Source organism: Leptodactylus fuscus, chromosome 5 (assembly GCF_031893055.1).
Source record: "Leptodactylus fuscus isolate aLepFus1 chromosome 5, aLepFus1.hap2, whole genome shotgun sequence".
Taxonomy (NCBI): Eukaryota; Metazoa; Chordata; class Amphibia; order Anura; family Leptodactylidae; genus Leptodactylus; species Leptodactylus fuscus.
The window spans coordinates 33,482,879-33,507,050 of NC_134269.1; the positions used below are offsets into that span (position 1 = coordinate 33,482,879).

At 44.3% G+C, this 24,172-nt stretch overlaps 1 protein-coding gene across 1 annotated transcript in view; it reads right to left on the reverse strand.

Moving 5' to 3' along the window:
- Nucleotides 1-24,172, reverse strand: part of LOC142204481 (uncharacterized) — a 79,225-nt gene that overhangs the window by 54,691 nt on the left and 362 nt on the right. The window contains exons 2-3 of the mRNA XM_075275793.1: nucleotides 1,040-1,072; nucleotides 573-641 (exon numbers count right to left, since the gene is read on the reverse strand). Of these exons, the coding sequence (XP_075131894.1) occupies nucleotides 573-641; nucleotides 1,040-1,072 (102 nt within the window). The remainder of the gene's footprint in view (nucleotides 1-572; nucleotides 642-1,039; nucleotides 1,073-24,172) is intronic.

The window sequence follows — 24,172 nt, forward strand, 5'->3', positions numbered from 1 at the left end:
CTCAAACAGCACTGGGGGCATCCCCAATGCTGCGACAGAACTCTCCAGTGCCACCTCCATCTTCTTCAGGAATGTGTCTTCTTTCGGAGGTGACTTTAAAATTCTAGGCCTCCGGCAGCCGACTGTGCATGCCTGCTGGCCACAAGAAAATGGCCAATGTGTAAGCGGCCATTTTATTGTGGCCGGCGGGCATGTGCAGTCAGCTTTGCCCTAGGCCTGAGGCCTAGAAGGTTAAAGGCAACCCCCGGAAGAAAACGCGAAAAAGACCCGTTCCTGAAGAAGATGGAGTCGGTGGCTGGAGAGTTCTCTCGCAGAATTGGGGAAGCCCCCAGTGCTGTTTGAGCACTGGGGACCGCCCGTGCTGCAAAAAACTCATTTGTATATCGACGAAAACTGGATTATATACCAAACGGCGGTGGCGCGGAGAAGACATCTAAAGGTAGGAGACAAATAGTTTTAGTATGAGTTGTATACCATCCATAACTAGTATTTCTCCTGATCATCATTGCAAAAGGCCATAATTCTGCAGATTCTTTGTTCAACTTTACATAACAATAAAAATATTTTCTGACCTATAAGAGATGTGTCGTCTTTTACACATTGAATTGGATCTTTTTGACCGATGGTAACAATAGTAAGACCTGTGAACAGAAATGGAAACAATCAGCGATGGGTTAAATCAGCGGGTCCTAAAAAATTTTGGCCCAAGGATCCCCAAATCAGTTAACTAAATATGGATATTTTGTTCTATACTAGGACGCTTTGTTTTTAACTGTACCTGTTGTATAATTCACATTTTCTGTATTAGGGAGGGTAAGGAGAGGGGGATTGAATAGAATAGGGTCAGGTTCCAGTCTTGTATGAGTTTGTACATCTTTTTAAGTAACCTATTAAAAGTATATATCAATCTTAATTTCATACACGTTTGACTTCATAGATTATCATTTGGAATTTTTTTTTTGTGTGACCCTAGCATCAAAAGACCCTTCCCAGCATAAATGGTGCAAAAATGTGTATATGTGTACTTTGGCCAACCTACATTGTCTCAAACCAAAAAGTTCTATTGTATGACCTGCGTAAAGAAGATATATGGAATCTACAAACGGCGTAAATAGTGACAAATTTTTTGTTTAGGGTTTTTGGACAGATTCGATCACAACCAGGGAAATTAGAATGGATGCAAAGTAATAATCTATGTAAATTTGGGGTATCATCTTTGGAACATAAGTACATTATCACATGGGTTCATGTTCATGAGATGGTTTTGGCAACACAGTGCGGTTGGAGGGTTTTCTAATATTTTCCTTTTTTATGTAGATTGTGAGCCCCATATACGTACATTTTTTTTTCTATTAGTATGTCTTTATAGAATGGGAGGAAATCCACGCAAACACGGGGAGAACATACAAACTCCTTGAAGATGTTGTTCCTGGCAGGATTCGAACCCAGGACTCCAGCACTGCAAGGCTGCAGTGCTAACCACTGAGCCACCATGTTGCCCCTCTATTTTTTTATTTTTACATCCTTAATGGCATATTTGTCATTAAACTGTATTGACATTATAATACATCATAACTTAAAAATACATATGGAAAACAGTAATCCTTAGTGAAATTGACAATAAGAAAATAATTATAAATTTAGGAAAATTAGCAAAAATGCCTTATATAGTGTAAAATGTATTTTCTTGTGCACACATGATATACAGTCCTATGAAAAAGTTTGGGCACCCCTATTAATCTTAATCATTTTTTGTTCTAAATATTTTGGTGTTTGCAACAGCCATTTCAGTTTGATATATCTAATAACTGATGGACACAGTAATATTTCAGGATTGAAATGAGGTTTATTGTACTAACAGAAAATGTGCAATATGCATTAAACCAAAATTTGACCAGTGCAAAAGTATGGGCACCCTTATCATTTTATTGATTTGAATTCCCCTAACTACTTTTTACTGACTTACTGAAGCACAAAATTGGTTTTGTAACCTCAGTGAGCTTTGAACTTCATAGCCAGATGTATCCAATCATAAGAAAAGGTATTTAAGGTGGCCAATTGCAAGTTGATCTCCTATTTGAATCTCCTCTGAAGAGTGGCATCATGGGCTACTCAAAACAACTCTCAAATGATCTGAAAACAAAGATTGTTCAACATAGTTGTTCAGGGGAAGGATACAAAAAGTTGTCTCAGAGATTTAACCTGTCAGTTTCCACTGTGAGGAACATAGTAAGGAAATGGAAGACCACAGGGACAGTTCTTGTTAAGCCCAGAAGTGGCAGGCCAAGAAAAATATCAGAAAGGCAGAGAAGAAGAATGGTGAGAACAGTCAAGGACAATCCACAGACCACCTCCAAAGAGCTGCAGCATCATCTTGCTGCAGATGGTGTCACTGTGCATCGGTCAACTATACAGCGCACTTTGCACAAGGATAAGCTGTATGGGAGAGTGATGAGAAAGAAGCCGTTTCTGCACGTACGCCACAAATAGAGTTGCCTGAGGTATGAAAAAGCACATTTGGACAAGGCAGCTTCATTTTGGAAACAAAAATTGAGTTGTTTGGTTATAAAAAAAGGCGTTATGCATGGCGTCCAAAAAGAAACAGCATTCCAAGAAAAACACATGCTACCCACTGTAAAATTTGGTGGAGGTTCCATCATGCTTTGGGGCTGTGTGGCCAATGCCGGCATTGGGAATCTTGTTAAAGTTGAGAGTCGCATGGATTCCACTCAGTATCAGCAGATTCTTGAGAATAATGTTCAAGAATCAGTGACGAAGTTGAAGTTACGCCGGGGATGGATATTTCAGCAAGACAATGATCCAAAACACCGCTCCAAATCCTCAGGCATTCATGCAGAGGAACAATTACAATGTTCTGGAATGGCCATCCCAGTCCCCAGACCTGAATATCATTGAACATCTGTGGGATGATTTGAAGCGGGCTGTCCATGCTCGGCGACCATCTAACTTAACTGAACTTGAATTGTTTGTCCAAAATACCTTCATCCAGGATCCAGGAACTGATTAAAAGCTACAGGAAGCGACTAGAGGCTGTTATCTTTGCAAAAGGAGGATCTACTAAATATTAATGTCACTTTTCTGTTGAGGTGCCCATACTTTTGCACCGGTCAAATTTTGGTTTAATGCATATTGCACATTTTCTGTTAGTACAATAAACCTCATTTCAATCCTGAAATATTACTGTGTCCATCAGTTATTAGATATATCAAACTGAAATGGCTGCTGCAAACACCAAAATATTTAGAACTAAAAATGATTAAGATTAATAGGGGTGCCCAAACTTTTTCATAGGACTGTAAAAGCAAACACATTGCACTTATTAGGTTTCTATATGACTGGGGTAATGTAAAGAATTCATGTATTAGGTTATTCAGTAACTTGAATATAAAAAATAATTAAAAACAATGCAAAATAAAAAAAAAATTCAATACTGTATTGTAAAAACAGGCCAGAAAAAAAAATTCCATATAAAACAATGTCTCCTATAGCCTGGTCTCCCCTGACCTTGGTCTATAGTCTCACTCTGCCAAATTAGTATCCCCGCACTATGCTGAGGAGGTCCAAAAGACCAAAACAGCGCTGTCCATAGCTGGGAATCTGTTCCTTTTGGAATAGAAATATTAATTTGACAATAAACTCCACATCATGTTAGTAGGCTTATTAACTGAGTCATGCATGATGTTAAGGGGGCTGCCCCTAGAGGGCGGCATACAGAGTGCACTGTTCTCCTAAATACATTCTGGAGAATAGATTTGCATATTTTTTACTCCTATAGCTGTGTCATAAAAAAAAAAATACTGCAAAAGTTATCACTACTGAAATGATAAAAAAAAAAACTGGATGTTGCGGCCCAAGCAGTTCTGGTTAAGAAGAAGTTCAGTATTTCATCATATGGTTTCCAAGTCAAGATTGTATCTGCTATTTTAAAAACTTTATTCCGGTTTTGAATGCTATTTCTATCCAATAGTTGAGACGGTTTCGTATTGCTCATCATTTCATTAACCACAATATTTTAATATTCTTCCTTTTAAGATCCTTCCTCTTTTTCTACAAAGTACAGACCTTGTAGGTGTGATGTAATATATTATTAAGATGGGATTTCCAGTTAACATTTATCACCTATTCGAGATGAATGAGGGACCGCAGTATCCTCTGTCCTTTTTTAAAAAAAAAAAAAAATTCTAAGTTTATTGTCCTATAAAGCAATTGAACAAGTATGGCCGCGCTTATTAGGATACCTTAGAACTTCAGGAAATTCCAATTCAAGTCAAGCTCTTGTTGCGCCTGGTAGGGCGCAAAAGAAGAATATTAACCGAGTACAATGGGCAGCGTCCACCAGCAACGACTCTTAGGTCTGAGTATACGATGCAAAATATATTGGGGAAGGGTTCCTCAATATATAAACCAGCCACGCGCTCCCTCGGTGTAGACAAATATCGATGCACTGATATGTAGACAAAAGTAGATTTTATTGTAAGGAACCCTTCCCCAATATATTTTGCATCAAAGTTTATTGCAAATTTTTATAAACAGACAATAACAGACATCAAGGCCAACACTCGCCCAAAGATGTAGGATCCAGTAAGTGGAAAATTAGAAGAGTAAAAGGAGAGAGGAGGAAGAGATACAAATGAAAATAATGGATGGAGGGGAGAGAGAGAAAGAAAAAAAAGGGGGGTGGTGGTAAAGGGAGCAGAGTAGGGAGGCGACAAACCAAAAACCAGGTACCTGTAAGGACCACAGACAGAGGTGCGCCAGCCAGATCTAGAGACCAGAAGCGTCTGATATTCTCCAAATGAACTGAAACTCGAACCAGTAGAACCAACTTCTGGTTTAAGCTTCAGTTGTGCCGTGCATAATCTCATTGACCTTGGAGATCCAGAGGGAAAAAGGAGGGGGATCCACTCGCTTCCAAAAGAGTGGGATACACGCCCGAGCAGCGAGGACCAAAAAGCGAAGCAGAGAACGCTTATATACTTTCACAGAGGACTTGCAGTGATTGAGGAGAAACTAGGTTGGGCCCAAGTGATGAGAGGTATCAGTGATTCGTTTGACTCCGTCCAAAAAGGACGACAGTGCAGGACAGGACCAGAAGACATGAAGCATGTCACCCTCTTCCTGACCACATCTCCAGCACAAGGTATCCTGTTTCCTTATACTGTACATCAGGGGTAGGGAACGTACGGCTCTCCAGCTGTTGCAAGACTACAACTCCCAGCATGCATACTCGCTCTGCTGTTCTTGAAATTCCCATGGAAGTGAATTGAGCATGCTGGGAATTGTAGTTTCACAGCAGCTGGAGAGCCGAAGGTTCCCTACCCCTGCTGTACATAATGCACTTGCTGGTATCTGGATATTCCATGAGGCTGTAAGCAGCAGTACACATACTCAACCACTGCCCCATAAGCAGTTCCTTACTCTAGAAAGGCTGATGTCTGGGGATCTTACCAGTTCCTTTACAAAACTGTTGCTTAAAAAGAACCTTTTACCACCTCCACCAATTCTATCTCTTAGTATCTGTGAATAGGTGTTTCTTCACTGATTCTAGTGCTGTTGGAATTTTCTCTCTAGGCCTCATTGCTCCCGAGCACAGGTAGTTTTGGTGCCTGATGTTCTATTTAACCTATGTAATGTCAGAAGGGCGGTGTCAGACAGGGGGTGTTATTCAGAGCACCAATCAGAGGCAGCCAGTGTCAGAGTTCAGAATCACACCCCTTGCCTGACACCGCCCTCCTGGTATTACACAGCATACATACCATATGGAGCACCAAAACTAACAGCATTGATTGCTTGGGAATGGTGGGGTCTAGAGAGAAAAATTCAAATGAACCAGAATAGTGGAAAAGTAGCTATCAACAGATGCTAAGAAATGGAGATGGTAATTCTTAAATACATTTTTAATTTTAGCATGGAGTTTGACCAATAGAATCAGGAATCACCATGTTCTGGATGGGAAGGCAACATTAAAAAAGGTCCGAGAAACCTTGGTACAGACAGCCAGTTATATGGGCAAAAATATAGGGAACAGAAGGTACAAAGAAGACTAAAATAGTTCAACTACAGACCATTTATCCTAATGCCGAATGCACACAAGCTCACTGATGGTACGCCAGGCTTTCCAGACACCAATATTCTATAGTGAATGAGACAAACCCACAAAATGGACTAATAATGACATGAGTTTTTTTGCAGCCCGACCTCACTGCCCCCGCTCGGATCTGTGAACATCATGGTGACAGGTACGGAGCCATAGAAATAAATGGGTCAGTGTGCTTTTTTATGGCCAAATTGAACAATTTTGTGCATTTAGTCCTACAGTAGTTACAGTATTATTTAGTGCCACTACTACATTCCATAGCATTCCTTGAACCCCTTGGCAAAATGTATATTACAGCTGACTTCAATCCTGACCCCGCCATTCCTAGTTACACCAATGCCACTGAAGAATAGCACTGTGTACACAGAACCTACAGAATCCTTTCCTATATTAATGCTTGCTGCTACCCCACCATTGGTATATAATTAATATAATATTGAATTCTATAGGGAAGGCTGCTAGAAAGCAGGGCTGCTTTAACCACAGGGGCAACATTGCAGCTGCACCAGGCCCCATGATTGCAGGGGAGCCCCTTCAGTTGCCCCAGATTGAGCTGGACAATCCTGCATTTCGGGTGCTGTCCCCGCTGTTCTGGGCAGTTGCATTGATTTGATTTCCTTAGGACACTGATAGAAGTTGAATTTAATTGTGGAGCACAGAGCTATCATCTCCATGCTCCATTCTGCCTTTGGCTGTTGATGTCTGCGGCAAGGACGTGCAATTAGAGCCAAGCTGGCGATATCACTATAGGTGGAGCCTGCAGGTCTATGGGAATGGGAATAGGTGAGTATTTTTTGTGGTGTTAGAAGGGACAGGAGGCCTTGTGAGGGGGCTAGGTATGGGGAAATTAAATTATTGAGGGACTTAAATTTTTTTTTGAAAAGTGCTCCTTAATATACCGTAGTAACCCCTAGATGTCATTATTCTGGCTATCTGATGCCCCATGCTGCAATCACGTGAATTAAATTCAAACACTTGTGATTTATAGCTACTCCTGTAGGCATCTCCATGCTGAAGTTACTATTACTGTGACTTTTATCATCATTTTTATCTACAAAATTTAACTCTAGTGCTGATAGCAGTGTGTCTGTTTCTTTCTTTTTTAGTTGCTATGATTCCTAGGATTTCTCTATCTGCCATGAGCTTGTATGTGTTTCTCTCTTGTTATATACTACTGTACCATCTATGAAACGGTATCACTGAAATTTCCCCATTGTGGGACTATTAAAGGATTATCTTATCTTATCTTATCTTATAGTATAGTGAAAGAGACTTCTCATTCACATTGTTGCTAGCAGAAATTGCCAGTCCCTCTGATCACCTACTTCCTGATGTTTGCTCAGGCTCAGCAGCAAGCCTAGCTAGAGATAACACAAGCAGTTTACAGCCCTCTACTATACTAAACTAGTGGGTAATTTACACATGGAGAAAAGGACCAGAAAATAAGCCATGCCGGATATAAAACCTAATTTTTTTGTTGAAAAACTATATCATGTATAGCCCCTGTGATCAGAAGAACTAGGAAATAGGGTTGAGCGATCAGGATCGGCGATTGAGTACATTTCATGATCGCGACCGGAATTCCGATCCCGATCTTTTTAGGTGGGATCGGGGTCAGAGGTTATTTCCCACAATGCTTTGCTACTGTCTAAGCATTGTGGGAAAAGCTAGCAATGTTAGCTACTAGAGATGAGCGAGAACTATACAAAATTGCCGTTTCGAATAGCATGATCCCATAGGAATGAATGGATGCAGCCGGCACACAGCCTGTGCCAGTGTCCAGCCACTTAACCCCCTGCATGCCGGCTGCATCCATTCATTCTAATGGGAGTGTGCTATTCGAAACGGCAGTTTTGAATAATACTCGCTCATCTCACTAGCTAACATCTCTAGTAGCTAACACTTACCTGCACAGATCTGCTGGCACTCCCCATTCTTCTCAGTTTCCCAGTACCCGCCCACACTCTCCTAAGCCACAAAAGGGGCACCCACAGCACTCTGCCAGCGTGCAAAGAGAGAAAGGAGAGGAGAGAACAATGGCCCGGAGCTCCGGGAAGCGGCGTACACATTGGGAGAGGAGGCTGCAGCAGTTCTGTGCAGGTAAGTGGGGGAGACTAAGTAGCCGGTGGATTTTTAATCACTACACAGCGTGGAGGCTTCAATTTTTGGACTCCATGCTGTGTAGTGAACAGGATCATTTTTAAAATCTGATTTTCGATTATTAAAAAAATCCCATTGTCTTGCATTGGGATTGGGTTCGAAGGGAAAATGATCGGAAATCAGATTTTAAAATCGATCCTGAAATCTCAAGACTGGCTCCACCCTACTAGGAAAGCAAATTTTAATATGTTTCTATGTAATAGTAAAAACTATTTTGTTTTAGGTAAAAGAAGGAAAGTTAAATTTTTTTCAGATTTTTTACCATTCTTCTACTTCTAGTGACAAAAATATTCAACTTATTTAACAAATAAAGTTACTTATTTTAAGCCTTACGTGTCCTAAAAAATATGATAAAAATAGTTGTGATATGCAAAGCCATTGTAAAGATATTGCTGTGTAAAGCAATGTGTTAAATTTGGCCTGAGTATTGGGGCATCAATGACTCTTGGTCCTGAAAGGGTTAAAACGGGCCTACTTGAAAGACGTACTCTGCTACACTGTAAGTAATAGATTTATTCTGATAGTGCTAAATTTCAAGATAAGCCTCTACCACTGAACAAAATGAGGCACTAAATCAATTGCCAGCCTCCTCCTTTACCCCATCTTAGACTTCTGTGTGTGAGGTGTGTGCAGAGATAGATTCTCTATATGGGTCCATTCACATGGAGGAAAATGGTGAGGAATTTGGTGTGGAATTTCAGCGCTTGAAAAAAAAACCTCCCATTGACTTAAATGGGTTCCTTTTTCTGCTAGCTATAAGTTAACAGTCTGAGTGAAGAATAGAAGAAGGAGCAGATTAATAAGTGGAGAAGGAAAAAGATTTCTTTAATAAATATTAATATATTACAAAGTTTCTTATATTCACCTGAACTATTCATACATAAAATGAGTTTGTATAGTTGGAGGTTCGCTTTAAAGGGAGTGTGTTATGCGAACAATCCCTATTGAACATTGTACTGTTTTCTGATTGGTCCCTTCATTACGTTTTCCTAATATGCTAATGAGTTGTTTGGTGCAACAAGGGCATTACCATTGCTGTCATTGCACCAAAGAGCTACCTCCCTGCAAGGATTGACAGGGCCAGGCAGTCTATATGTGTTACGGTTCTGTGTGTCTATATATATATATATATATATATATATATATATATGTATATATATAATTTTAAACAACAGAATTGCTAGTCTGCAAGACACTGAAGCGAGGTCCACAGGCCCAGATGGGCATCTGTATGTCTGAACAGCGCACTGCCAGTTAAACTGCACTGGCAGTGATGTGGCGCGGTACTTAATGTGAACAGGCTGCAACCAAACCTTGCCAGTTAACTCACTGAAAAGGAGCACCTGTGTAAAGCTGAAACAGCAAGGCTGCCAAGGGTTAACCTTCACCCCAGGTCAGCAACTAAACATGCTCCTGCAACAGCTAGGAGCTACAAAGTGAGGAGACAGTTAAATGGCTACTGATTCCCACTGGCAGGGCCAAGGAATCCTACCTAGATCCCTAGAGACTGCTCCTACCATTAACTGGAACCTGGCCCTAACCTCCTATCTCAAGGTAATTAGTCAAACTGTGAGTACTGGGCGGGTGTCGGCTGACACCATATAAAGGCTAGTCCCCGCCCAACAGGGCGGTGGCCATGATGTCACAGATCATGCACAGTATGGGCAAAACGGGACTTAGCCTCTGAGCAGCTCAAAAATGTCTGAGCATGCTCAGTAGGCCAAAAGCTGGACTTACACTCCAGACACCTCACTACTAGAGATGAGCGAACACTAAAATGTTCGAGGTTCGAAATTCGATTCGAACAGCCGCTCAATGTTCGTGTGTTCGAACGGGTTTCGAACCCCATTATAGTCTATGGGGAACAGATACTCGTTAAGGGGGAAACCCAAATCCGTGTCTGGAGGGTCACCAAGTCCACTAAGACAACCCAGGAAATGATGCCAACACCTCTGGAATGACACTGGGACAGCAGGGGAAGCATGTCTGGGGGCATCTAACACACCAAAGACCCTCTATTACCCCAACATCACAGCCTAACAACTACACACTTTACACACTCAATACCACTTCTCTGACAGTAGGAAAACACCTTGAAACATGTGTATTTGGCACTTGCAGTGAGGAGAGCTTGTCACCAGCAGTGAATTTGGCCCTTGTAGTAAGTTGAGGTTGGCACCAACATTTGTTTTGAAAATCAGGGTGGATTGAGCCTCTAACCAGCAGAGTTTGGGCAAATTCATGGTGGAGGGAGCCTCTAAAAACCCCAGTTTGGACCAATTCATGGTGGAGGGAGCCTCTAAAAACCCCAGTTTGGACCAATTCATGGTGGAGGGAGCCTCTAAAAACCCCAGTTTGGACCAATTCATGGTGGAAGGAGCCTCTAAACAGCCCAGTTTGGACCAATTCATGGTGGAGGGCGCCTCTAAAAACCCCAGTTTGGACCAATTCATGGTGGAGGGAGCCTCTAAACAGCCCAGTTTGGGCAAATTCATGGTGGAGGGAGCCTCTAAAAACCCCCAGTTTGGACCAATTCATGGTGGAGGGAGCCTCTAAAAACCCCAGTTTGGACCAATTCATGGTGGAGGGAGCCTCTAAACAGCCCAGTTTGGGCAAATTCATGGTGGAGGGAGCCTCTAAAAACCCCCAGTTTGGACCAATTCATGGTGGAGGGAGCCTCTAAAAACCCCAGTTTGGACCAATTCATGGTGGAGGGAGCCTCTAAACAGCCCAGTTTGGGCAAATTCATGGTGGAGGGAGCCTCTAAACAGCCCAGTTTGGGCAAATTCATGGTGGAGGGAGCCTCTAAAAAACCCCAGTTTGGACCAATTCATGGTGGAGGGAGCCTCTAAAAACCCCAGTTTGGACCAATTCATGGTGGAGGGAGCCTCTAAACAGCCCAGTTTGGGCAAATTCATGGTGGAGGGAGCCTCTAAACAGCCCAGTTTGGGCAAATTCATGGTGGAGGGAGCCTCTAAAAACCCCAGTTTGGACCAATTCATGGTGGAGGGAGCCTCTAAAAACCCCAGTTTGGACCAATTCATGGTGGAGGGAGCCTCTAAACAGCCCAGTTTGGACCAATTCATGGTGGAGGGAGCCTCTAAAAACCCCAGTTTGGACCAATTCATGGTGGAGGGAGCCTCTAAACAGCCCAGTTTGGACCAATTCATGGTGGAGGGAGCCTCTAAAAACCCCAGTTTGGACCAATTCATGGTGGAGGGAGCCTCTAAAAACCCCAGTTTGGACCAATTCATGGTGGAGGGAGCCTCTAAACAGCCCAGTTTGGGCAAATTCATGGTGGAGGGAGCCTCTAAACAGCCCAGTTTGGACCAATTCATGGTGGAGGGAGCCTCTAAAAACCCCAGTTTGGACCAATTCATGGTGGAGGGAGCCTCTAAAAACCCCAGTTTGGACCAATTCATGATGGAGGGAGCCTCTAAACAGCCCAGTTTGGACCAATTCATGGTGGAGAGAGCCTCTAAAAACCCCAGTTTGGACCAATTCATGGTGGAGGGAGCCTCTAAACAGGCCAGTTTGGGCAAATTCATGGTGGAGGGAGCCTCTAAACAGGCCAGTTTGGGCAAATTCATGGTGGAGGGAGCCTCTAACCAGCCCAGTTTGGACCAATTCATGGTGGAGGGAGCCTCTAAAAACCCCAGTTTGGACCAATTCATGGTGGAGGGAGCCTCTAAACAGCCCAGTTTGGGCAAATTCATGGTGGAGGGAGCCTCTAAAAACCCCCAGTTTGGACCAATTCATGGTGGAGGGAGCCTCTAAAAACCCCAGTTTGGACCAATTCATGGTGGAGGGAGCCTCTAAACAGCTCAGTTTGGGCAAATTCATGGTGGAGGGAGCCTCTAAAAACCCCAGTTTGGACCAATTCATGGTGGAGGGAGCCTCTAAAAACCCCAGTTTGGACCAATTCATGGTGGAGGGAGCCTCTAAAAACCCCAGTTTGGACCAATTCATGGTGGAGGGAGCCTCTAAACAGCCCAGTTTGGGCAAATTCATGGTGGAGGGAGCCTCTAAAAACCCCCAGTTTGGACCAATTCATGGTGGAGGGAGCCTCTAAAAACCCCAGTTTGGACCAATTTATGGTGGAGGGAGCCTCTAAAAACCCCAGTTTGGACCAATGCATGGTGGAGGGAGCCTCTAAAAAACCCAGTTTGGACCAATTCATGGTGGAGGGAGCCTCTAAACAGCCCAGTTTGGACCAATTCATGGTGGAGGGAGCCTCTAAAAACCCCAGTTTGGACCAATTCATGGTGGAGGGAGCCTCTAAAAACCCCAGTTTGGACCAATTCATGATGGAGGGAGCCTCTAAACAGCCCAGTTTGGGCAAATTCATGGTGGAGGGAGCCTCTAAAAACCCCCAGTTTGGACCAATTCATGGTGGAGGGAGCCTCTAAAAACCCCAGTTTGGACCAATTCATGGTGGAGGGAGTCTCTAAACAGCCCAGTTTGGGCAAATTCATGGTGGAGGGAGCCTCTAAAAACCCCAGTTTGGACCAATTCATGGTGGAGGGAGCCTCTAAAAACCCCAGTTTGGACCAATTCATGGTGGAGGGAGCCTCTAAACAGCCCAGTTTGGACCAATTCATGGTGGAGGGAGCCTCTAAAAACCCCAGTTTGGACCAATTCATGGTGGAGGGAGCCTCTAAAAAAACCAGTTTGGACCAATTCATGGTGGAGGGAGCCTCTAAACAGCCCAGTTTGGACCAATTCATGGTGGAGGGAGCCTCTAAAAACCCCAGTTTGGACCAATTCATGGTGGAGGGAGCCTCTAAACAGCCCAGTTTGGACCAATTCATGGTGGAGGGAGCCTCTAAAAACCCCAGTTTGGACCAATTCATGGTGGAGGGAGCCTCTAAAAACCCCAGTTTGGACCAATTCATGATGGAGGGAGCCTCTAAACAGCCCAGTTTGGGCAAATTCATGGTGGAGGGAGCCTCTAAAAACCCCCAGTTTGGACCAATTCATGGTGGAGGGAGCCTCTAAAAACCCCAGTTTGGACCAATTCATGGTGGAGGGAGCTTCTAAACAGCCCAGTTTGGGCAAATTCATGGTGGAGGGAGCCTCTAAAAACCCCAGTTTGGACCAATTCATGGTGGAGGGAGCCTCTAAACAGCTCAGTTTGGGCAAATTCATGGTGGAGGGAGCCTCTAAAAACCCCAGTTTGGACCAATTCATGGTGGAGGGAGCCTCTAAAAACCCCAGTTTGGACCAATTCATGGTGGAGGGAGCCTCTAAAAACCCCAGTTTGGACCAATTCATGGTGGAGGGAGCCTCTAAAAACCCCAGTTTGGACCAATTCATGGTGGAGGGAGCCTCTAAACAGCCCAGTTTGGGCAAATTCATGGTGGAGGGAGCCTCTAAACAGCCCAGTTTGGGCAAATTCATGGTGGAGGGAGCCTCTAAAAACCCCAGTTTGGACCAATTCATGGTGGAGGGAGCCTCTAAAAACCCCAGTTTGGACCAATTCATGGTGGAGGGAGCCTCTAAAAACCCCAGTTTGGACCAATTCATGGTGGAGGGAGCCTCTAAAAACCCCAGTTTGGACCAATTCATGGTGGAGGGAGCCTCTAAACAGCCCAGTTTGGACCAATTCATGGTGGAGGGAGCCTCTAAAAACCCCAGTTTGGACCAATTCATGGTGGAGGGAGCCTCTAACCAGCAGAGTTGGTGGAAATCAGGGTGGAGGGAGCCTCTAACCAGCAGAGTTGTGGGAAAGCAGGGTGGAGGGAGCCTCTAACCAGCAGAGTTGGGGGAAATCAGGGTGGAGGGAGCCTAGTATTAGCAGAATTGTGCAACGCTTATGGTGGATGAGTATGTGGATGCGGAGGAATTGGAGAGGTTGAGTACAGACATGGAGTTTCATGTTGGGGTGCTTTACACAGGTGGGCCCAAAAATGAAGGCTCTATCCAGTGGTGGTTCATTTTTATCAAAGTGAGCCGGTCGGCACTCTCAGCTGACAGACGGGTGCGCTTGTCAGTGATGATGCCACCGGCTGCACTGAACACCCTCTCAGATAGGACGCTGGCGGCAGGACAGGACAGCACCTCCAAGGCATATAGGGCAAGTTCAAGCCACAGGTCCAACTTCGACACCCAATACGTGTAGGGCGCAGAGGGGTCGGAGAGGACAGGGCTGTGGTCGGAAAGGTATTCCCGCAACATGCGCCTATACTTCTCACGCCTGGTGACACTAGGACCCTCCGTGGCGGCACTTTGGCGAGGGGGTGCCATCAAGGTGTCCCAGACCTTAGACAGTGTGCCCCTCGTTTGTGTGGACCGGTGAGAACTTGGTTGCCTACTGGAGGAACTGCCCTCCCTGCCGCCAACGTCACATGCTGGAAACATCTCCATCAGGTCTCTGCTGCTCAACCACTCTATTCAACATCTGAAACGTTGAGTTCCAGCGTGTGGGGACGTCGCACAAAAGCCGGTGTTGTGGCACATGCAGGCGTTGCTGGAGAGATTTTAAGCTAGCAGCGGCTACTGTCGACTTGCGAAAGTGGGCGCACATGCGCCGCACTTTCACCAGTAGCTCTGGAACATTGGGGTAGCTCTTTAGGAAACGTTGCACCACTAGGTTGAAGACGTGGGCCAGGCATGGAACATGTTGGAGTCCGGCAAGCTCCAGAGCTGCTACCAGGTTCCGGCCGTTATCACAAACGACCATGCCTGGGCCCAGGTGCAGCGGCTCAAACCATATTGCCGTCTCATCGAGGAGGGCATCCCTCACCTCGGAGGCAGTGTGCTGTCTGTCCCCCAAGCTGATCAGCTTCAGCACAGCCTGCTGACGTCTACCAACGCCAGTGCTGCAACGTTTCCAACTCGTAGCTGGGGTCAATCTAACAGCGGAGGAGGAGGCGGTGGCGGAGGAGGAGGCGGTGGCGGAGGAGGAGGCGGTAGAGGAGGAGGAGGAGGGGGGTGTTCTTCTCGTGTCCCTGCCAGGAATGTTAGGCGGGGAGACGAGGTACACCGGGCCAGTTTGGGAAGCAGTCCCAGCCTCAACTACATTCACCCAGTGTGCCGTCAGTGAAATGTAGCGTCCCTGTCCGCATGCACTTGTCCACGCGTCGGTGGTCAAGTGGACCTTTGTGCAAAGCGCGGAACTAAGGGCCCGCCTGATGTTGAGTGACACGTGCTGGTGCAAGGCGGGGACGGCACACCGGGAGAAGTAGTGACGGCTAGGGACGGCATAGCGAGGTGCCGCAGTTGCCATCAGGTCCAGGAAGGCGGGAGTTTCAACAAGCCGGAACGCCAACATCTCCTGGGCCAGCAGTTTAGCGATGTTGGCGTTCAAGGCTTGCGCGTGTGGGTGGTTAGCAGTGTATTTCTGCCGCCGCTCCAATGTCTGAGAGATGGTGGGTTGTTGTAAAGAAGCGCCTGATGGTGCCTTTGATGGTGCAGGAGAAGGAGATAAGACAGGAACAGGGGAGGATGAGGGAGAAGTCAACAAAGTGGCGGAGGCAGATGAAGTGGTGTCCTGGCTCGTCCTCTGGAGTGCATCGCCAGCACAGTCAGCAGTGGCAGTGGCAGAGGCAGAGGCAGTGGCAGAGGCAGTGGCAGTGGCGTGAACGGCAGGCGGCCTTTGTCCTGCCGTTGCTGCCTGCCACTGATTCCAGTGCTTGGATTCCAAATGACGGCGCATTGAAGTGGTGGACAGGTTGCTCTTCTCAGAGCCCCTAATCAATTTCGAGAGGCAAATTGTGCAGACAACACTATATCTGTCCTCGGCGCATTCCTTGAAAAAACTCCACACCTTCGAGAAACGTGCCCTCGAGGTGGGAGTTTTTCGGGGCTGGGTACGAACTGGAACATCTTGGGAGATTCCGGGTGTGGCCTGGCTTCGCCTAAGCTGCTGACCTCTGCCTCTGCCTCTAGCTACCCTTTTTGGTGCTGCACTTGCCTCAACATCCACACTACTTTCCCCGCTTGACATCCCCCCTGTCCAGGTCGGGTCAGTGTCCTCATCATCCACCACTTCCTCTTCCAACTCCTGTCTCATCTCCTCCTCCCGCACAATGCGCCGGTCAACTGGATGCCCTGACGGCAACTGCGTCACATCATCGTCGATGAGGGTGGGTTGCTGGTCATCCACCACCAAATCGAACGGAGATGGAGGAGACTCTAGTGTTTGAGCATCTGGACACAGATGCTCCTCTGTTAGGTTCGTGGAATCGTGACGTGGAGAGGCAGGTTGAGGGACAATGAAAGGAGCGGAGAACAGCTCTGGGGAGCAGGGACAGTTTGGGTTATTGTTCTGTAAAGCTTCGGAATTTTGGGAGGAAGGAAGACAAGACTGTTGGGTAATAGGAGGAGAGGAGGCAGAGTCTGACTGGCTGCTGGACAATGTGCTCTCTCAATGTGCGTTCTCTGACAGCCATTGCAAGACCTGTTCCTGGTTCTCGGGCCTACTAAGGTTTGTACCCTGCAGTTTAGTTAATGTGGCAAGCAACCCTGGCACTGTGGAGTGGCGCAATGCTTGCTGCCCCACAGGAGTAGGCACGGGACGCCCTGTGGCTTCACTGCTACCTTGCTCCCCAGAACCATTCCCCCGACCTCGCCCACGGCCTCGTCCACGTCCCTTTCCGGGAGCCTTGCGCATTTTGAATTCCTAGTTAGAAATTGGCACTGTATACCAGTAGTAAAAATTGTGGGTGCACGTAACCCCAATATATTCTTTGAATTACCAGTCAGAAACTGGCACTATATGGCAGTAGCAAGAAATGAGGGTATTTGTATTCCCAATATATTCTTTGAATTCCCAGTCAGACAATGGCACTGTATACCAGTAGTAAAAATTGTGGGTGCACGTAACCCCAATATATTCTTTGAATTACCAGTCAGAAACTGGCACTATATGGCAGTAGCAAGAAATGAGGGTATTTATAACCCCAATATATTCTTTGAATTCCCAGTCAGACAATGGCACTTTATACCAGTAGTAAAAATTGTGGGTGCACGTAACCCCAATATATTCTTTGAATTCCCAGTCAGACAATGGCACTATATACCAGTAGCAAGAAATGAGGGTATTTATAACCCCAATATATTCTTTGAATTCCCAGTCAGACAATGGCACTGTATACCAGTAGTAAAAATTGTGGGTGCACGTAACCCCAATATATTCTTTGAATTACCATTCAGAAACTGGCACTATATGGCAGTAGCAAGAAATGAGGGTATTTGTATTCCCAATATATTCTTTGAATTCCCAGTCAGACAATGGCACTGTATACCAGTAGTAAAAATTGTGGGTGCACGTAACCCCAATATATTCTTTGAATTACCAGTCAGAAACTGGCACTATATGGCAGTAGCAAGAAATGAGGGTATTTATAACCCCAATATATTCTTTGAATTCCCAGTCAGACAATGGCACTGTATACCAGTAGTAAAAATTGTGGGTGCACGTAACCCCAATATATTCTTTGAATTACCAGTCAGAAACTGGCACTATATGGCAGTAGCAAGAAATGAGGGTATTTGTATTCCCAATATATTCTTTGAATTCCCAGTCAGACAATGGCACTGTATACCAGTAGTAAAAATTGTGGGTGCACGTAACCCCAATATATTCTTTGAATTACCAGTCAGAAACTGGCACTATATGGCAGTAGCAAGAAATGAGGGTATTTATAACCCCAATATATTCTTTGAATTCCCAGTCAGACAATGGCACTGTATACCAGTAGTAAAAATTGTGGGTGCACGTAACCCCAATATATTCTTTGAATTACCAGTCAGAAACTGGCACTATATGGCAGTAGCAAGAAATGAGGGTATTTGTATTCCCAATATATTCTTTGAATTCCCAGTCAGACAATGGCACTGTATACCAGTAGTAAAAATTGTGGGTGCACGTAACCCCAATATATTCTTTGAATTACCAGTCAGACACTGGCACTATATGGCAGTAGCAAGAAATGAGGGTATTTGTATTCCCAATATATTCTTTGAATTCCCAGTCTGACAATGGCACTGTATACCAGTAGTAAAAATTGTGGGTGCACGTAACCCCAATATATTCTTTGAATTACCAGTCAGAAACTGGCACTATATGGCAGTAGCAAGAAATGAGGGTATTTATAACCCCAATATATTCTTTGAATTCCCAGTCAGACAATGGCACTTTATACCAGTAGTAAAAATTGTGGGTGCACGTAACCCCAATATATTCTTTGAATTCCCAGTCAGACAATGGCACTATATACCAGTAGCAAGAAATGAGGGTATTTATAACCCCAATATATTCTTTGAATTCCCAGTCAGACAATGGCACTGTATACCAGTAGTAAAAATTGTGGGTGCACGTAACCCCAATATATTCTTTGAATTACCATTCAGAAACTGGCACTATATGGCAGTAGCAAGAAATGAGGGTATTTGTATTCCCAATATATTCTTTGAATTCCCAGTCAGACAATGGCACTGTATACCAGTAGTAAAAATTGTGGGTGCACGTAACCCCAATATATTCTTTGAATTACCAGTCAGAAACTGGCACTATATGGCAGTAGCAAGAAATGAGGGTATTTATAACCCCAATATATTCTTTGAATTCCCAGTCAGACAATGGCACTGTATACCAGTAGTAAAAATTGTGGGTGCACGTAACCCCAATATATTCTTTGAATTACCAGTCAGAAACTGGCACTATATGGCAGTAGCAAGAAATGAGGGTATTTGTATTCCCAATATATTCTTTGAATTCCCAGTCAGACAATGGCACTGTATACCAGTAGTAAAAATTGTGGGTGCACGTAACCCCAATATATTCTTTGAATTACCAGTCAGAAACTGGCACTATATGGCAGTAGCAAGAAATGAGGGTATTTATAACCCCAATATATTCTTTGAATTCCCAGTCAGACAATGGCACTGTATACCAGTAGTAAAAATTGTGGGTGCACGTAACCCCAATATATTCTTTGAATTACCAGTCAGAAACTGGCACTATATGGCAGTAGCAAGAAATGAGGGTATTTGTATTCCCAATATATTCTTTGAATTCCCAGTCAGACAATGGCACTGTATACCAGTAGTAAAAATTGTGGGTGCACGTAACCCCAATATATTCTTTGAATTACCAGTCAGAAACTGGCACTATATGGCAGTAGCAAGAAATGAGGGTATTTGTATTCCCAATATATTCTTTGAATTCCCAGTCTGACAATGGCACTGTATACCAGTAGTAAAAATTGTGGGTGCACGTAACCCCAATATATTCTTTGAATTACCAGTCAGAAACTGGCACTATATGGCAGTAGCAAGAAATGAGGGTATTTATAACCCCAATATATTCTTTGAATTCCCAGTCAGACAATGGCACTGTATACCAGTAGTAAAAATTGCGGGTGCACGTAACCCCAATATATTCTTTGAATTACCAGTCAGAAACTGGCACTATATGGCAGTAGCAAGAAATGAGGGTATTTGTATTCCCAATATATTCTTTGAATTCCCAGTCAGACAATGGCACTGTATACCAGTAGTAAAAATTGTGGGTGCACGTAACCCCAATATATTCTTTGAATTACCAGTCAGACAATGGCACTGTATGGCAGTAGCAAGAAATGAGGGTATTTATAACCCCAATATATTCTTTGAATTACCAGTCAGAAACTGGCACTATATGGCAGTAGCAAAAATAGTGGGTGTATATAGCCCCAATTCTATTGCTAGGGGACTTGCAGGGTATTTCTGGGGTGAAGGTGGGGGGGCACACCGTTGGAACGGGTATCGGGGGTATATATCGGGTATACGGGAATACACTGACAGTGTATTCCATTCAGGATCCTGGGAAAGCTGGGTTGCGGCGATTGAGCCCGTCAGTGCCACGTTACACTGACAAGCTTCTCCCTGGAATTTAGCTCTTACAAGAGCTGTTGTGGTTGTCTTCTCCTTCCTATCCTAGCCTGTCCCTGCCTACCCAGAATCTAAGCCCTAGCTAGCTGGACGGAAACCTCCGTCCCCGGTGAATTGCAAGCTCAGAATGACGCGAACCTGGGCAGCGCTGTTCTTTTAAATTAGAGGTCACATGTTTTCGGCAGCCAATGGGTTTTGCCTACTTTTTTCAACGTCACCGGTGTCGTAGTTCCTGTCCCACCTACCCTGCGCTGTTATTGGAGCAAAAAAGGCGCCAGGGAAGGTGGGAGGGGAATCGAGTAATGGCGCACTTTACCACGCGGTGTTCGATTCGATTCGAACATGCCGAACAGCCTAATATCCGATCGAACATGAGTTCGATAGAACACTGTTCGCTCATCTCTACTCACTACCCGAGGCCGAGGACAAGAGTTAGATTGACCTGCAGGTGCTGCTGTGTGCTGAGAGTGAACCCTGCGGGACCCAATCCTAGCAATATGTCACTCAAAACAGGATGGAAGGGTCTGGGCACTGGAAACTCTCTGATTTGATGAGAGCAATAGTAATGCCCTCAGTGCACCAAATAGCCCATTAGCTCATTATCAGGAAAAGAAGCTAATATCTCATAAACTGAGGCACCCATCAGTAAGTAGAAAAGAATGTTTTACTCAGGTGACCCCAGATATTTGGCTGCGCCTATCATTCAGCAGAGACTGTTCTGGCTATGTACTCTCTTTAATAAGACTAACTCTCAGTTACCAGCAGCTTGTTACAGTTTCTAGGTAGCAACAGATGTATTCTTCATTGCCCAGAGTGCTGCAAAGATGTTGGAAGCTTCACTTCTATCTGTGTAAGTAGGTTTAATAGTAGATGGAAGTTCACTTTAATAATGGAAGTATCACAATTTTTCCTACATTGACAGAATGTTAGCATCTACCATATATACTCGAGTATAAGCCGAATTTTTCAGCACAGTTTTTGTGCTGAAAAAAAAACCCCTCTGCTTATACTCGAGTCAGCAAAAGAAAAAAGAAAAAACATTTTTTGGTGGTGGGGGAGGGGGGGAGGGGGGGTCTATGTCCAGCCGCAATATCAATGTATAGAATCTCCCATAAAATAGTGGGGGGAAAAAGAAGCTTTAAAAAAAAAATAAAAAAAAAATTAAAAGTTAGAAATCCCTCCTTTCCCTAGAATAGACACTAAAGTAGAAAATTATTATGAAATACATACACATTAGGTCTCCCTGTGTCTGACAGTGCCCGGTCTACTGAATATAGGGGATCTGCAGTGCTCCTTTTCTGTCAGGAAGGGGTTAATAGGAGCACTGCAGATCCCCTATAGTCAGCCAGGCTGAATTCCAAGTGGGGGAAAAAAACTCAGTCCTCAAGCTCCCTCCCTCAGTCCCCCTCCCCTCCCCCAGCAACTACTGCACCCAAAAACTCCGACCATTTTAATTTTTGAAATTTCCCAGTAGCTTCTGCATTCCGCCCCCCCCCCCCCCCCGGCTTATACTCGAGTTAATAAGTTTTCCCAGTTTTTTGTGGTAAAATTAGGGGTCTCGGCTTATATTCGGGTCGGCTTATACTCGAGTATATACGGTACTTCTATTTAGCATTAGCATCTCCAGCCATCGTACTGCCCACACTGATCTTCTGGAACATTTAGTAATTTGTGGTGATCTGTGGTGAAACCATCAGCTGACTGTAGCTTTATTTGTATCACTTCTGCACTTTTTTAGTGGTTGCCACTTGTGTCTGTACCCTTAGGGTGAGTACCCACAGGAATAACCCTCTGAAGACATTCTGGAAATCTGTAGCATACAAAGATAACAAACAGTACCCTTTTCTTGTGGATTTTGTTGTGGAAATCTGCGGATCTGGTTAACCTTTAACTTTTTGTATTACAAAGGTTGCAGTGAAAATCCACAGCACCAATTAACATGCTGCAGATCTAAAATTGACATCACAGGTTCAATTTCTGCCGCAGATTTTTTCTGTCCCATATAAATTAGGTTTAGTAAAATCTTTCCCACTTTACATTCCATCTTCAGATTTTCTGCATGCAATTCCATGACTGAATATATACAGCATATGTGCAACCTATGAACATACTCTAGGCTGAGGCCCCACATTGTGGAAACAGCTTTTTGTTGTTCGCTTTGGGGGTCTTGTGGGCCAAAGCCAAGAATGGCTACAAAAGGAATGGGCAATATATAGAAGGCTCTTATACTTCTCCCTTCTACTCAGTCCACTCAAACAATTGCAGCAAAATCTGCAACAAAAAAACTGCCCCATGTTGTGGAAAAGCAGCTTATTTTGTTGCAGATTTTGTTGCGGTTTTTTTTAAATCAAAGCCAGGAGTGGATTGACCAAAGGTAGACATATAAGAACTTCCTATATATTTCCCATTCCTATTGAAGCCATTCTTGGCTTTGGCTCAAAAAAAATGCAACAAAAAAGCTGCGTTTCCACAACATGGGGCCTCAGCCTTAAAATGGAAGAAAGAAAGCTTCTCCATCGATAACCTCTAGCAGGCACCCACCCTTGTGCGCCAATGTCTACAATGATCATGATGGTAGGTCCATGACTCAGTAGACTGCAGAGAAGTAACACTTCACAATCAATACTATTGGCTATTGTGTTTGGCATTGCAGTGGAGCTGAGCTATAATACCAAATACAACCCATAGACAATTGTGGTGCTGTTCCTGGTACAGTGCTGTCATATTTTTCTAATATTTTACAACCCCTTCAGCAGTGAAATCCAACTCTTAAAATTTGATTCAATTCAGTGCAAAACCGCAGAACACGATTCTGTCCTCTCTATGATAGCCCGCAGACAGTGACCAGTCATACATTAGTATATGGGAAGAATATGCAAATCTGATTTCCATGATGTAATTACTTTCCATGTTCCATGCACACCAATAGAGGTCACTCACTGAGAATGTGCAAGTCTATCTTCCTTGATATAGTTAGGAAGACAGAGCCTCAGTCAAGCAAATCATGATGTAGTTAGGAAGGCAGAGCCTCAGTCTTCCTAACTACATCATGGACATTCTTCATGGACAGTCTTCCTAACTACATCATGGAAGACAGACTTGCACATTCTAATTGAGCGCCCTCTATTGGTGTGCATGCCTGAGGCACTGGCTTCCTAATTACATCATGGAAGTCAGATTTGCATATTCTTCCCATGTTCCTTTGCACAGTGGAGCGCTCATGGCTTAATAAGACTCCACACACCTATATGTTGGTCTCTCCCTATGGAGTGACGATATCCCCTCTACACTAGTATAGTAATAAGACAAGCCCAGACACACATAGAGTATTACCGAGTATCAGGAGTAGTAAATGCGTGGAATATTTCAAATCCATTCCCGTTTCTTTCATTTCTTTTCCGTTTAGGAAATATTCGACCTTATTTCTTTGATGTACTAGTACTAGGTCATGTAGAACAGATCTTCCTTGCAAACAACAATTTCCATAGGCTAAGAAGACTCCTGCTTTGACCACACCACCACCACCGCTGCCTTAGTAGCCCAATATTTCGCCTATACTTCTACGTCTTGGATCTCTTCTTACAGATTCTCTGTCCTCGGTGCTGGTTACTATTCTGTATGTTTGACAAGTGTCCACTCGCTGTTTTATATCTGTGTGATCTCTTAACTTTTCTCTTTCCTCTGGCCTGGTTGTGTAAATTTAAGAGGAAGTTGTAGAAGTGTTAAATTTCCCTGCCAACTAGACAGAATAAAATCCGAGACGTACAACCAATAAAATGGAGAAACCATAAGGAAGGAAATTCATATATTACGTAGATTGGATATAGAGAATTAGATATTGAGAATGTCAGACATGGCCCACTGCATACCTATGGAGATACAAGGCTTTCACGTAGCCATGCTGTATTATCAGGCATCTCTGACTTCGTGTCCATATACTGATGCCCTTCTCTCTACAACTCTCATCCTCCCTCAGTACATTCTCTATTTCAATGATTTCTTCCATGTTCCATCCAT